This window comes from Schistocerca cancellata, chromosome 7, assembly GCF_023864275.1.
Source record: "Schistocerca cancellata isolate TAMUIC-IGC-003103 chromosome 7, iqSchCanc2.1, whole genome shotgun sequence".
Taxonomy (NCBI): Eukaryota; Metazoa; Arthropoda; class Insecta; order Orthoptera; family Acrididae; genus Schistocerca; species Schistocerca cancellata.
This window is the reverse complement of record NC_064632.1, coordinates 390,296,693-390,310,735: the sequence shown is the minus strand read 5'-3', so window position 1 is coordinate 390,310,735 and position 14,043 is coordinate 390,296,693. Positions and strand designations below refer to the sequence as shown.

General features: G+C 45.7%; 1 protein-coding gene across 1 annotated transcript in view; it reads left to right on the top strand.

Moving 5' to 3' along the window:
• Window positions 1-2,271: 2,271 nt before the first annotated feature.
• Window positions 2,272-14,043, top strand: part of LOC126092144 (ATP-binding cassette subfamily G member 4) — a 218,310-nt gene continuing 206,538 nt past the window's right edge. Inside the window, exon 1 of the mRNA XM_049907611.1 lies at window positions 2,272-2,523. Within this exon, the coding sequence (XP_049763568.1) occupies window positions 2,319-2,523 (205 nt within the window). The 5' untranslated portion in view covers window positions 2,272-2,318. The remainder of the gene's footprint in view (window positions 2,524-14,043) is intronic.

The following is a 14,043-nucleotide window of genomic DNA, read 5'->3' as shown; positions in this document are numbered from 1 at the left end:
CATATAACAGTACGTACAGAAAGCTCCAGCGGTCTCAATTTTGAATCAACCGTATGTGAATCGGAGTATTCGTCGGATGGTTGTAATTAAAGTGCAGCTACTCACTGAGGTCTAGTGTGCGCTATAATTATAGTATGGCTGCAGAATATGATAGATATGATAATGCATTAATGCCGAACCGATTTAAGCCGGAAAAAATTAGTTCCAACTTTGGTCACCGGACGCAAATCTGGCGCTCTACAACACCTCGTCGGCGTTTCCCGTGTAAGAAGCGGTTAATAATAAAATCAGTATCATGCCTTCTCACTTGTTTGACCTTTTCTGTCGCTATCCTGTTCCTGATACAGAAACATCTCTATACGTCTTTCATACGTTCACTGCGCCATACTTGCACATGGTGGCCAAAATTGGAACTAATTTATTTCCAACTTAAATCGGTTTAACATTAACGCTTTCGAATAGTTTTCGCTGCCATACGATAATTACAGCCCACGCTGGACGTCTGTGAGTAGCTGCACTTTAATTGAAAGCTTTCAGTACCTGCCTTGTTGTATACAGAATAATACATGAATTTATCATATTACACTCCTGGAAATGGAAAAAAGAACACATTGACACCGGTGTGTCAGACCCACCATACTTGCTCCGGACACTGCGAGAGGGCTGTACAAGCAATGATCACACGCACGGCACAGCGGACACACCAGGAACCGCGGTGTTGGCCGTCGAATGGCGCTAGCTGCGCAGCATTTGTGCACCGCCGCCGTCAGTGTCAGCCAGTTTGCCGTGGCATACGGAGCTCCATCGCAGTCTTTAACACTGGTAGCATGCCGCGACAGCGTGGACGTGAACCGTATGTGCAGTTGACGGACTTTGAGCGAGGGCGTATAGTGGGCATGCGGGAGGCCGGGTGGACGTACCGCCGAATTGCTCAACACGTGGGGCGTGAGATCTCCACAGTACATCGATGTTGTCGCCAGTGGTCGGCGGAAGGTGCACGTGCCCGTCGACCTGGGACCGGACCGCAGCGACGCACGGATGCACGCCAAGACCGTAGGATCCTACGCAGTGCCGTAGGGGACCGCACCGCCACTTCCCAGCAAATTAGGGACACTGTTGCTCCTGGGGTATCGGCGAGGACCATTCGCAACCGTCTCCATGAAGCTGGGCTACGGTCCCGCACACCGTTAGGCCGTCTTCCGCTCACGCCCCAACATCGTGCAGCCCGCCTCCAGTGGTGTCGCGACAGGCGTGAATGGAGGGACGAATGGAGACGTGTCGTCTTCAGCGATGAGAGTCGCTTCTGCCTTGGTGCCAATGATGGTCGTATGCGTGTTTGGCGCCGTGCAGGTGAGCGCCACAATCAGGACTGCATACGACCGAGGCACACAGGGCCAACACCCGGCATCATGGTGTGGGGAGCGATCTCCTACACTGGCCGTACACCACTGGTGATCGTCGAGGGGACACTGAATAGTGCACGGTACATCCAAACCGTCATCGAACCCATCGTTCTACCATTCCTAGACCGGCAAGGGAACTTGCTGTTCCAACAGGACAATGCACGTCCGCATGTCTCCCGTGCCACCCAACGTGCTCTAGAAGGTGTAAGTCAACTACCCTGGCCAGCAAGATCTCCGGATCTGTCCCCCATTGAGCATGTTTGGGACTGGATGAAGCGTCGTCTCACGCGGTCTGCACGTCCAGCACGAACGCTGGTCCAACTGAGGCGCCAGGTGGAAATGGCATGGCAAGCCGTTCCACAGGACTACATCCAGCATCTCTACGATCGTCTCCATGGGAGAATAGCAGCCTGCATTGCTGCGAAAGGTGGATATACACTGTACTAGTGCCGACATTGTGCATGCTCTGTTGCCTGTGTCTATGTGCCTGTGGTTCTGTCAGTGTGATCATGTGATGTATCTGACCCCAGGAATGTGTCAATAAAGTTTCCCCTTCCTGGGATAATGAATTCACGGTGTTCTTATTTCAATTTCCAGGAGTGTAAATCGGTTCAAATGAGATCCCCCATTTTGACTTCGGATCCGTAATCAGCGACGCTGAAAACCCCCGAGTGCTGCATTTTGGCTCAATTCATGGCGGGTTTGGCTCTTCACCGGCTTTGCGGCACCTGACGGCACTGTGCGGCGTGCTGCTACCGGTGCCCGGTTGGTACCTTGCTACGCGGCCCCCGCCGCCCCCCACCACTCGCCGCCGGCGGAGACCGGTCGCGCAAAGTCCGCAGGCCGGGCTCGGCAGTGCGGGCCGGACGGCCGCCGCGGTCCCCACACACACACAGTCGCCGCGCCGCCGCCGCCATGGAGCTGTCCGTCATCAGCAGCGAGCCGCAGCCGCAGCCGCAGTCGCAGGAGGCGACGCAGGTGGTGCCGGCCCGGAAGAGGGAGCTCAAGAGGGACACCAGCCGCCTGCCCAACGAGGTCTTCACTCGCCTGCCCACCAAGCCGCCCGTCGACATACGCTTCGACAACGTCGGCTACACCGCGTCGCTCGGCTTTCGCAAAGGTCAGTGTTGGCGCTCCTCGTACGGCGACTGGTGAAAGTTTGGCACTGAGGCCGTGACGTGAGTGAGACAGTGGATTCTGGACGAGCGGGATTCCAATACCCGTCGGTGCGTCTAGATTCAGTTTCTTTTACTGCGGTTCCTCTACATTTGGTGAATGCCAGTATGATTCTCCGAGAGGTTTTGGCAGCTTTCACATCGCGTCCAACTGACAGCGAGCGAGGTGGTGTAAAAGACACTGGAATGTTCAAATCCCCGTCTCACCATCCTGATTTAGGTTTTTCTGTAGCTGTTCTAAACAGTCCAAAGCTAATACCGACATGGATTCTTAGTCAAGGACACGGCGATTTCTTTTCCTCAGTCAGAATTATTGTTCCCTCTCTAAACATCCGGTCGATGACAAGACGTAAAACCCCAATCTCCAATCCTTCCTCGTTACGTCACAGACGGCAAAACATGTCAAACTTTTACCTTCCTTCCAAACCACTTCCTTGAAGATTTCATACATTTATTTATGCATTTCAAAGTGTTACCTCAGCAAAACGAAACAACTGGCCAGGTGCGAGTAAGAACTCACGCTCTGATTTTTCGACACAAACTTAATTATGTATATAGACAAGTCATCCATCCCGGAAATCGACAGTCTCGACGATTTCTGCCTATTATCGACATTGATTGTGGCAAGATATCGATCTCAGGAATTCCAAAACCCTCGAGAAAGTCTTAAGTTTCAAATCAGACAGCAAATGATAAATTAATTTTTTTCGTGTGATATAATTACAAATTAACAATCTTCTGATTTTTTTTTCGTTCACTTGTACCGTGAGACATTGTATCTTTCCAAATTTCATGATTATGGGCCAGCAGTGAGTATCCTATAGGTTTTGATGGGAAGATTGCGAATAGCGAAGGACGTGACAGAAATGACCGCATCTTTTAATTTCCAAATAATTCTGTAGGATTCCGTACCTCAGCCGTTAAAAAGGGAGCCTTATACGATCACTTCGTTGTCCGCCTGTCTGTCCGTCTGTTAAGACCCCTTTTTCTCAGCACTGGGTAGAGGTATCGAGTTGAAATTTACGTCAACTACTAAAGTCTACGATCAAATGGCTCAAATGGCTCTGAGCACTATGGGACTTAACATCTGAGGTCATCAGTCCCCTAGACTTAGAACTGATTAAACCTAACTAACCTAAGGACATCACACACATCTATGCCCGAGGCAGGATTCGAACCTGCGACCGTAGCGGTCGCGTGGGTCCAGACTGAAGCGCTTAGAACCGCTCGGCCACACCGGCCGGCAAAGTCTACGATCCCTTGGCGTTTTAAGAAGTTCATAAGTAAATGTAATCAAACGCTACGGTCATTTTTGTCACATATTTGCGCACTCGCAAACTCAATCATCAAAACGTATATACATCGAATACCTACACAAGCAATTAAGTTTGTCCGGAACCCTCAGAGAGGGAGTCCTACACACACTTCCTCGATTGTTATTTCTTAACCTGACAATCCTATTCTCACGTCGTGACCACACTCAAGTCCAAATCCAAAATAAGGGTCGTCAGTAAAACAGCACCTAAAGCACGTTTACTGTGTACAACAAAGTACAGTCAAAACTGAACTGACATCCTGGACGGAGTGTGCAGCCATTTATACAAACATCGAATATTACAGAATCGTAGTACTTCTGCAAACACCGAATATTCCACAATATACACTCCTGGAAATTGAAATAAGAACACCGTGAATTCATTGTCCCAGGAAGGGGAAACTTTATTGACACATTCCTGGGGTCAGATACATCACATGATCACACTGACAGAACCACAGGCACATAGACACAGGCAACAGAGCATGCACAATGTCGGCACTAGTACAGTGTATATCCACCTTTCGCAGCAATGCAGGCTGCTATTCTCCCATGGAGACGATCGTAGAGATGCTGGATGTAGTCCTGTGGAACGGCTTGCCATGCCATTTCCACCTGGCGCCTCAGTTGGACCAGCGTTCGTGCTGGACGTGCAGACCGCGTGAGACGACGCTTCATCCAGTCCCAAACATGCTCAATGGGGGACAGATCCGGAGATCTTGCTGACCAGGGTAGTTGACTTACACCTTCTAGAGCACGTTGGGTGGCACGGGATACTTGCGGACGTGCATTGTCCTGTTGGAACAACAAGTTCCCTTGCCGGTCTAGGAATGGTAGAACGATGGGTTCGATGACGGTTTGGATGTACCGTGCACTATTCAGTGTCCCCTCGACGATCACCAGTGGTGTACGGCCAGTGTAGGAGATCGCTCCCCACACCATGTGTGCCTCGGTCGTATGCAGTCCTGATTGTGGCGCTCACCTGCACGGCGCCAAACAGCATACGACCATCATTGGCACCAAGGCAGAAGCGACTCTCATCGCTGAAGACGACACGTCTCCATTCGTCCCTCCATTCACGCCTGTCGCGACACCACTGGAGGCGGGCTGCACGATGTTGGGGCGTGAGCGGAAGACGGCCTAACGGTGTGCGGGACCGTAGCCCAGCTTCATGGACACGGTTGCGAATGGTCCTCGCCGATACCCCAGGAGCAACAGTGTCCCTAATTTGCTGGGAAGTGGCGGTGCGGTCCCCTACGGCACTGCGTAGGATCCTACGGTCTTGGCGTGCATCCGTGCGTCGCTGCGGTCCGGTCCCAGGTCGACGGGCACGTGCACCTTCCGCCGACCACTGGCGACAACATCGATGTACTGTGGAGACCTCACGCCCCACGTGTTGAGCAATTCGGCGGTACATCCACCCGGCCTCCCGCATGCCCACTATACGCCCTCGCTCAAAGTCCGTCAACTGCACATACGGTTCACGTCCACGCTGTCGCGGCATGCTACCAGTGTTAAAGACTGTGATGGAGCTCCGTATGCCACGGCAAACTGGCTGACACTGACGGCGGCGGTGCACAAATGCTGCGCAGCTAGCGCCATTCGACGGCCAACACCGCGGTTCCTGGTGTGTCCGCTGTGCCGTGCGTGTGATCATTGCTTGTACAGCCCTCTCGCAGTGTCCGGAGCAAGTATGGTGGGTCTGACACACCGGTGTCAATGTGTTATTTTTTCCATTTCCAGGAGTGTATACACGCCTTACAAACATATTTCCAGAACATTCCAGAAATGATGCTAAATAACGGGTAACTAATTCGTCGTGGTCGGGTGTGAACTGGAGGCACGCTCTACCCAGCCAACGACGCTAACTACTAAGCCACGGTTCATGCACCACGATTCGTCACAAAATTACGTCTGTTGTTTCCCAACACGTCAGTCAGCAAACACGTTTGCAGAGAAAGGATGTTTTCTTTAAAAACCACGCCTCTCTAACACTCGACGCCTAATAACATCAGCGTTGAGCGCACTAGACTGATCAGCCAATCAATCGGTCTTCAGTATTCACGAAACTGTGCTCCTTGCACTAAGAGTACCATCTTTTAAGAAATTCCTTAGTCTCTTTAAACCATGTCTATAGATCCACTAGACTACTCAACATTGTCAGCAAAATTTTGCTAAAAACAGTCTTGATCGCATATTTTTTTTATTTAAACCGGTGACCATTTTCGATCTTTTGTACGTATGTCATATTCAGACCTCGTGCTCCAAGATGGTAACAGGAGCTGGGCTGGCCTAGCGGGCTTTTCTAGAGAGATGTAATCTCAGCTTTAGCAAAATTTTATTGATATACATTTGATCGCTGTTTCCCTTGGACAATGTTCCGGAAAATATTCACCATTATCCAGTTGAAACACTTAGTAGATAATGGCATGCTGGTGAAGATTACAAAAAGAGTGCCACTAACATACCCCGCTAGTAGTGGTTGTTGTTGTAGGACCAACAACACTGGCAGCATAAGTACATTTATGGGAAATCACGTACGTATTGTAATTTAATACCGAATTTTAGTCCATCGTGAATAAACACGTTTATTGATTGCTGGTTTCAACTCTCATAGAGATTCACCTTCAGATCAACAAGGTCACTGCACAGTGCAATTCGTTCCAAACATTAGTAGGCCTACTGTATGACATAACTACGCTCTACAACGAAATACATTTTCGAATGACCTTCTCGATCATAAGAGCTGTGTGAGAGTGCAAACTGTTAATCAATGAAGTTATTGTGTAATGAAAACTGCTATATGGTACTCAGTAATTATCATTCGATACCATGAAAATTAGTAAAATGACTTTCGACAGCCACCATCATCATCAAGTGTCTACATAAACATTACTCGCTCCATGCAAGATCACTATGCGAGGTCTGCTACTAATTAGTAACCTACAAAAACAGAAATCTGCGTCGGTGGAACTTGCATTTTGTAGATCTCCTAGTTTTCTTTCTATTGAAAATATTGAGTGCAGGATATTTTCTTAATAGATGGTCCAAAAGTCTCTGAAAACAGATTGAATGTAGCGATTTTCCGCTAATGTCTCTTTTTTTAAAAAAAAGTGCACTATCAGCCAATTTCGACCTTTATATCAAACTGAAACAGGTAATCGCCACATAAAAATGTTTCTTTTCTGTAATGTATAAGGTTAGCATACATTGTGCACTAGCACGAAGCGATTGTGAGCTTCAAAACAATATAGCCATCTAAATTGTTTGAAAGTGAATTATTTTCCAATAAAGTGACGGCCATTAACGGGAATGATAACAACAGCATTGATAGGCATTGCGGGTGGGATTAAGCTGTGATGGATACGCGACACTCTCTACCTGAGAATTTACCACTGTTGCAAATGATGTCTCTTTACTGTCGAAAAAACAGTCACTGATTATTTATCGTTATTTTAATTATATTCCCAAGATACTGGTAAGCTGTAATCTGTTTTCCAGCATATTATAAAGGGGAAAGAAATTACGCTCAACATCAACACTGTAGCGTTGTCTTCAGTTACTGTGCAGCAAAGCATTGTCGGGTAGTTACTGGTTGTGTGCGCCACCGCCTTCTGGTGCACCGAGGAAACCTGTTACATACTGTCAATATCTTGTAGTATGGACTGTATTTTTCAGTTAAATTCTATTTTATACTGTATCAGTTGAAATCATTTCCATGTCAGATACGATCTAAGGTATCTGAAGATAAAAGTGACCAGAGTACCCAGTTACTCCATTTTCTAGTATCTAATGTACAAAGCGTTGTACTCATTTACTGGAATTCTTACATGCACCTACAGATTCGAGAGGTTCCACGTGTAACATGAAAAAAGGTAAATACAGTTCCTTCACGATCTGTATTGGCTCTGAGCACTATGGGACTCAACTGCTGAGGTCATTAGTCCCCTAGAACTTAGAACTAGTTAAACCTAACTAACCTAAGGACATCACAAACATCCATGCCCGAGGCAGGATTCGAACCTGCGACCGTAGCGGTCTTGCGGCTCCAGACTGCAGCGCCTTTAACACGATGTGTATTAAAGGAAGATAACACTTTAGAGAACACAGGAAATCTCACTGTAAATTATGCTCAGTACTTATGTAAAAATACTTTTCTTTTCTTTACAGAATAGCGTTTTATTGCTACTAATGGCATTACAAATATAATACCAGCTCAGTTACAGTCTGGGGAGGGAAAGTATTGAGCATGGCTTGTCTGAAACTACTAACCTGGACTATCACTAAGGCTGTTTAGGACAGCCACAATCTTACTTACAGCATAAAACTTTCCACAACAGGATCATGGATATTCTTATGTCACTGGCGTCGTATTTCCTAAGACAGTGGTCATGTGAATGAGCCTTCCTGTTTTGCGCTATTTTACGGAGCTCAATTGTGCGCTAGTGTATGTAGCCCTCACATTGTAGATAAACAAGTTCCACTCATGCGTCACAGTTAGTCATCCAATTCTGCAAAACACTTCGTCTCGAGCCTTCTATGTAAAAATGTTTTCAACGTCTATATCCTTTTTCGTTAAAAGCTATGAGAGAAAATGCCGTGCCTCTTACCATCAAAACTTCAATCGAACGCAACTTAGTGAGTTTCGTTTGGCTATCCAAGTTTCTTGAGACTACATACGTCAAAGAGAGAGGTGGGAAATACGTGATTCTTGCATTTTTCATAAACTGAAATAGTACCAAATCAAAGCTAAGAACGAACAAAAGTTTTCTGTTCCGAAGATAAGGCAAGCAGTTGTCAGATAAGCGTTAGCGCAAGGCCCCCGCTAGCCATCGTTACGCAAATGTTGTCACAGAGCGATTGGGATGCGGTCTCTGGTTTCTCCGCGTGCTGCTCGCTGCCTTTCAGAACGAAGGACGAGCTCCGCCGTCATAGTTATCGATAAACGCTGAAAGAAGTACGCAGTACATACCAACGATTATTTATACTCTGTGTGGTGGTCATTGTACAATGCAGTCAACAGTGAGTAGCTACATATTCGCAAGCTATTACCCCTTGTTTTCGAGAATTAACACCGTACTATCACATACACCATATTTTTTTCCAGAGTAGAGAAGATGCAAACTAACTTACAGCACTGTACAGTCATGTAATTATACTCCATCCCACAATGTCCCACATGAAACGTCAGTACAGATATTAGAAGGCTGGGTCTGAAATAATGTTTTTAATTCTCCATGATAAGAAAAAGCAATGTTTGGCGTAAGAAGACAAGAAGACCAGCTGTCACATAAAATAGAGCCAATGGCTCTGCAGCATTGGTAACAACGGTTCCCGTAAGATCACAAATTTAAGTTCTGTTGGGTTTGGCTAGCACGTGGATAGGTGGCCGTCCGGTCTGCAGAGCACTTTTGACAAGCGGGGTGCTCTCAGACTTTGTGACGCCGATTGACGAGTTACTTGATGGGGAAGTAGCGGCTCCGGTCATGAAAACTGACAACGGCCGGAAGAGCGGTGTACTGACCTCATGCCCCTCCACATCCACACCCATTGATGCCTTTGGGCTGAGACCTTCATGACCTGTTCGGGTGGAGTTTAGTTTAGCTTTTCTCACATAAAATAGCGTGACTGTAGAGCCATGGATGACATAAGCAGTCCTTTCGTAATCAACAGTTCTTAATGTTTGACCTTGGCGTAATGAACACTGTCTGCAATTTTTTGTTTTCTAGTCTGCAAAACTCAATTTGAAAAGACAGTGATGTTTTACTGAAGTGGAAATAATGCTGCTATTACGAGCAAAGGACTCGGTTACTATCTGGACCTAAAGCATAATAATGCTGACTTATTATATCCGCGAATAAGAAGGGAGAATCTCTGTTGGCGTTGTATCACTTGTTTTTTATTCTCTCGTGTGACCGGTTCTTATCTTTCCCTGTCGCTTGTAAGTGAAGAGACATACAGCCCATGTAAGTTCTGTTAAATAATAAGTTGTAATGCAGTTCCTATACTGTGTTGTGATACATCATTTTAATATTATTATTATGTTTTATTAGCTCATATCAAGGAAAAAGTGGAGAGTTTTTGGTGAACAGAATTAGCCGGCTTGGTCGCCATTTGTGTTAGCCGCCATTGAGAGCATCTTATTGAGATAAGGACAACTTATGTTTGTCACATAGAACCTGCAAAATTTTTATTTGACGAAGCCCGATGTGCAAGTGGGAACAGAAATTGACGTACTTATAATTTTAAATTTCGGGGTCATACAATATTTTTTAGCCAATTTTGTTGATTCAAAAGAAGATGTTTCGTGTTCAGTCTATTGATTAACAGTGCGAGAGAACGTTATTTTATTCTAAGGCAACTCTTGTGAATAATTCGAAGGCCACCCTCTCTCTCATCGACGTGACGCGAATCGTATACAATTTGAAAGCGTGATTCGTTAAGGAATGAGTCCAGCTTCGCACATTATTTGATCAGAAAGATGTTTGGTAATTTTTTCTCTGCTCAGATCGCATATGACCGTAGTTACAAATTACGTACTCTTTAAAGGTATTGTATTATATTGTATTGTATGTTAACCGAGGGCCTACAAACAACGGAGAGGTTCCGTCCCCGCTGCAGCAGCAATGGTCCACAACCCCACGACGACTACCGCAGTCCACTTCACCCCTCCGTCGCCCCACACCGAACCACTCTTTCAGGATTATTGTGCGGTTCGGCCCCGGGTGGATCCCCCCCGGTGGCCGACATAGTGTAGCTGAGGCGGAATAAGGGGAACCAGCCCGCATTCGCCGAACCAGATGTAAAACTGCCTAAAAACCATCCACAGACTGGCCGTCTCATCAGACCTCTACACAAGTCCGCCGGGCGGATTCGTGCCGGGGACCAGGCGCTCCTACCGGGCGGGCACTCTTTATAGGTACAACACAAAATGTCCATAGTCAACTACTGCACACAGCTGACAATACAGTAAACCAAGCCGTTTTCTGGTTTACTAGTTCATATTTGGTGTTAGGACTCCGTGTTAATGTTGGAACTCAGAATATTTTGAACCAACTCTTAACGAGATCTACACATCTTTTTCTAGATGACACTTCTATCTATGTTGAATTACTATTTGAAAAAAAAAAAGCTGCTCAAATACCCATTTAAACCGTAATAAGATTTGAAAATGGTACGAAGATTGGCAACTTCTCTTAAATCTTCAAAAATGTAAAATTATATAGTTCCCATAACGCAGAATAGTGTTATCCTGCGCTTACATCAACGATTCACTATTGGAATCAGTACACTCACAGAAAGACTTGCCGGTAACATCTTGTATGAACATGGAATGAAATGTTCACTTAGGCTTACCCAGGCAGAGCAGGCGGCAGAATTTGGTCCATAGTAAGGTTACTCAAAAGGAGATACTATTAGAAATCACTTGTGCGTCGCATCTTAAAATATTTATCAAGCAGGTGGGGCCCAGACAAAGAAGGCCTAACAGGGGATGTTGATCGTATGCAGAGAAGGGCAGCAAGAATCGTCACTCGTTTGTTTGACTCACTGAAGAGTGCCACGGAACCGTTGAAAAATCTGAATGTCAAGCAGAGGTTTGAAGATAGACATCAGTTATCGGAAATTTTCAGCTACCAAAACTCTACAGATATTATTTTTGGATATAAGACCCGCCTGCTATGCAAAACACCGTTTGGGTATATATTTGCAGATGATGAGCTACCACTATGTGATAATGTTCAGAGGATCCTGCAGTACCGTATTGTGTTAAATTAAGATTTGAATAAAGAAAACCCATTGATGACGGCATAAAGGTGCTCAAACATGTTTAGGAAAACACACACACTCACACACACACACACACACACACACACACACACACACACACACACACACCTGTTTCAGCACTTTTGTGCCATTATCAGTGTTTTTGATTTTTTTTTTTGTTCAAATATTAATTTAACGTTATACAGTACTGCAGGATACTCTGAACATTATCACGCACTGGTAGCTCGTCATCTCCAAATTTCGCTCTGACAGTCCTTCATTTGTCTTCTCCTGAGTTATTGAGAAAAACATACAAATATTACAAATATTTTCCAAGATCTCGTTTGTTAATATTTTTCGACAATCTATGCAGGAACCCATATAAAACGAAACTCGATTTTAAGTGTGACTTTTATGAAACGTAGACCAGGCGATTAAGAGAGCTACGACAACCCAAAGCCGTCTGAAAGGCCGCGTGGTCTGTGGCGTCTTGTCAAGGTTCGCGCGGATCCCCCCGTCGGAGGTTCGAGTCCTCTCTCGGGCATGGGTGTGTGTGTTATCCTTAGCGTAAGTTAGTTTAAATTAGATTAACTTGTATGCAAGCCTAGGGACCGATGACCTCTGCAGCTTGGTCCCGTAGGAAATTACCACAAATTTCCAGTTTCTGTCTGAAAGCATGAAGTCTAACGATATGCTGCACGCTTGATTAGTTGGACGGAATAGACACTGAATCAGTTGCTAAGTATTCGCCATGCCTGCACGTAGCAGCTGGAATTGTAGTTCTCGGTGTGGATGCTCGCTGAACGGGACCGACGCGTCATCAGACAACAGCTATTGTCTTGAAAAGTTACGTGTACTATCTCTGAGCATGTAAGGGTCCGCAGAAGCGCTCACAGAAAAGGGATGCTTTCCCGAGAAACGATGTCTCTCTAATACTTCAGCGCCAGTAACATCGGTGTTGTCCACCTTTGGCCGAATACTCAGCTAATGGCTCAATCTTCATCATCCATGAAACTATGTTAATTCTGTACATATGTGGTGTCTGTTCTGCCGGACATGCCCTAAACAACAGACCCCATGTTGATCCTGCGGCCACTATGAATGAAGATAAAAAGTGGGCATCCTTAAACTAAGCTTAGAGGTCCACTTCTCAAACTACCTGTTTGAAGTACCGAGATGAGAATCTTCGTTTATGATGCGCATGATATTGAAGCTTCCAAAATGGAAATAGTATTTGTAGCATCACGTTTATTCCATGGGAATAATTGTGCCCCACACAGTGATGTAATTCAGGACAGAAAGAAGGTCAGTATCGGTCGTAATATCATTCGTACTCTATTGCAGATCTAGATTTCAGCTAACAGCGCAGGTATCATGAGTGCGTTATAGGTAGTCATGCACTGAGTGTAATTATAACGATACGAATTACAATACAACTTTGGCATATACCTGTAACGCAATGGTGATAGCTACGCTTTAGCTCAAATCTAGATCAGTAATAAATTACAGATGATTTTACTACAGACTGAGCACCTTTCTGCAGTGGACATTACTAGCAGTTGTTCTAGGATGAGCAGTGCTGCCAACCGCAGTGCAACTATTTGCGACTTTGTCCCTTGGTTATGGCTACGTCCTGCTGATAAGGAGGTCGCCAGAGATGGCACGCTATCGCAGTCGGACAAAAACTAGAGAAAGAGTCGGCCGTGACCTGACATTCTCGTGAACGATTTAAACAAAAAAACGCGGATAACTTGTTGGCATATAAGTGTGCAGTTTTAAGAAGTTGAGGAGGGGGAGGGGGGCGGACGAGGAGAGACGAGTGTTGCAAGGGGAGGAGTTAGACAGGAAGTGGGAGCCCGTGAATTTAACGTAGCACCATTGGACATAAGCGGATTTCAACGTCGTTATCATAAATTGGGAAAGTGAAGTGGTAATTGTAGGTCTGGTGAGGAACAAAGATTGTAGTACATCCAGACCTGAAGAGGGGACTTTTCACCTGAGTATGTACTACGACCACCATAGCCAGTTTCTGTAACAATAGTTAGGGAAAAAGAGGAGGGAAACTATATTAAAACATACAAATTGTAATACATTTTCAAGTTATCGAGACTACTACAAGTTTTACCAAGGCACAAAATGAACGATAGTGCTCGCCTATCTGAGAGAATATATGTAGTGGGGTAAAGTGCACACTGATTTCCAGTCTCGAATTTTATACTTAAAATGTGGCAATCCCCATGAAAAACACAATTTATCAGTAGTCGAGCAGTTTATTTGCTAAGAAATTGTGCTTCGTATCCACCACCACTTCTCCCCTTCCACAAAAATAGCGCGATTCTGCCCAATTCCCCCCACCCCACACGAAACTCAGATCGTGCGTATG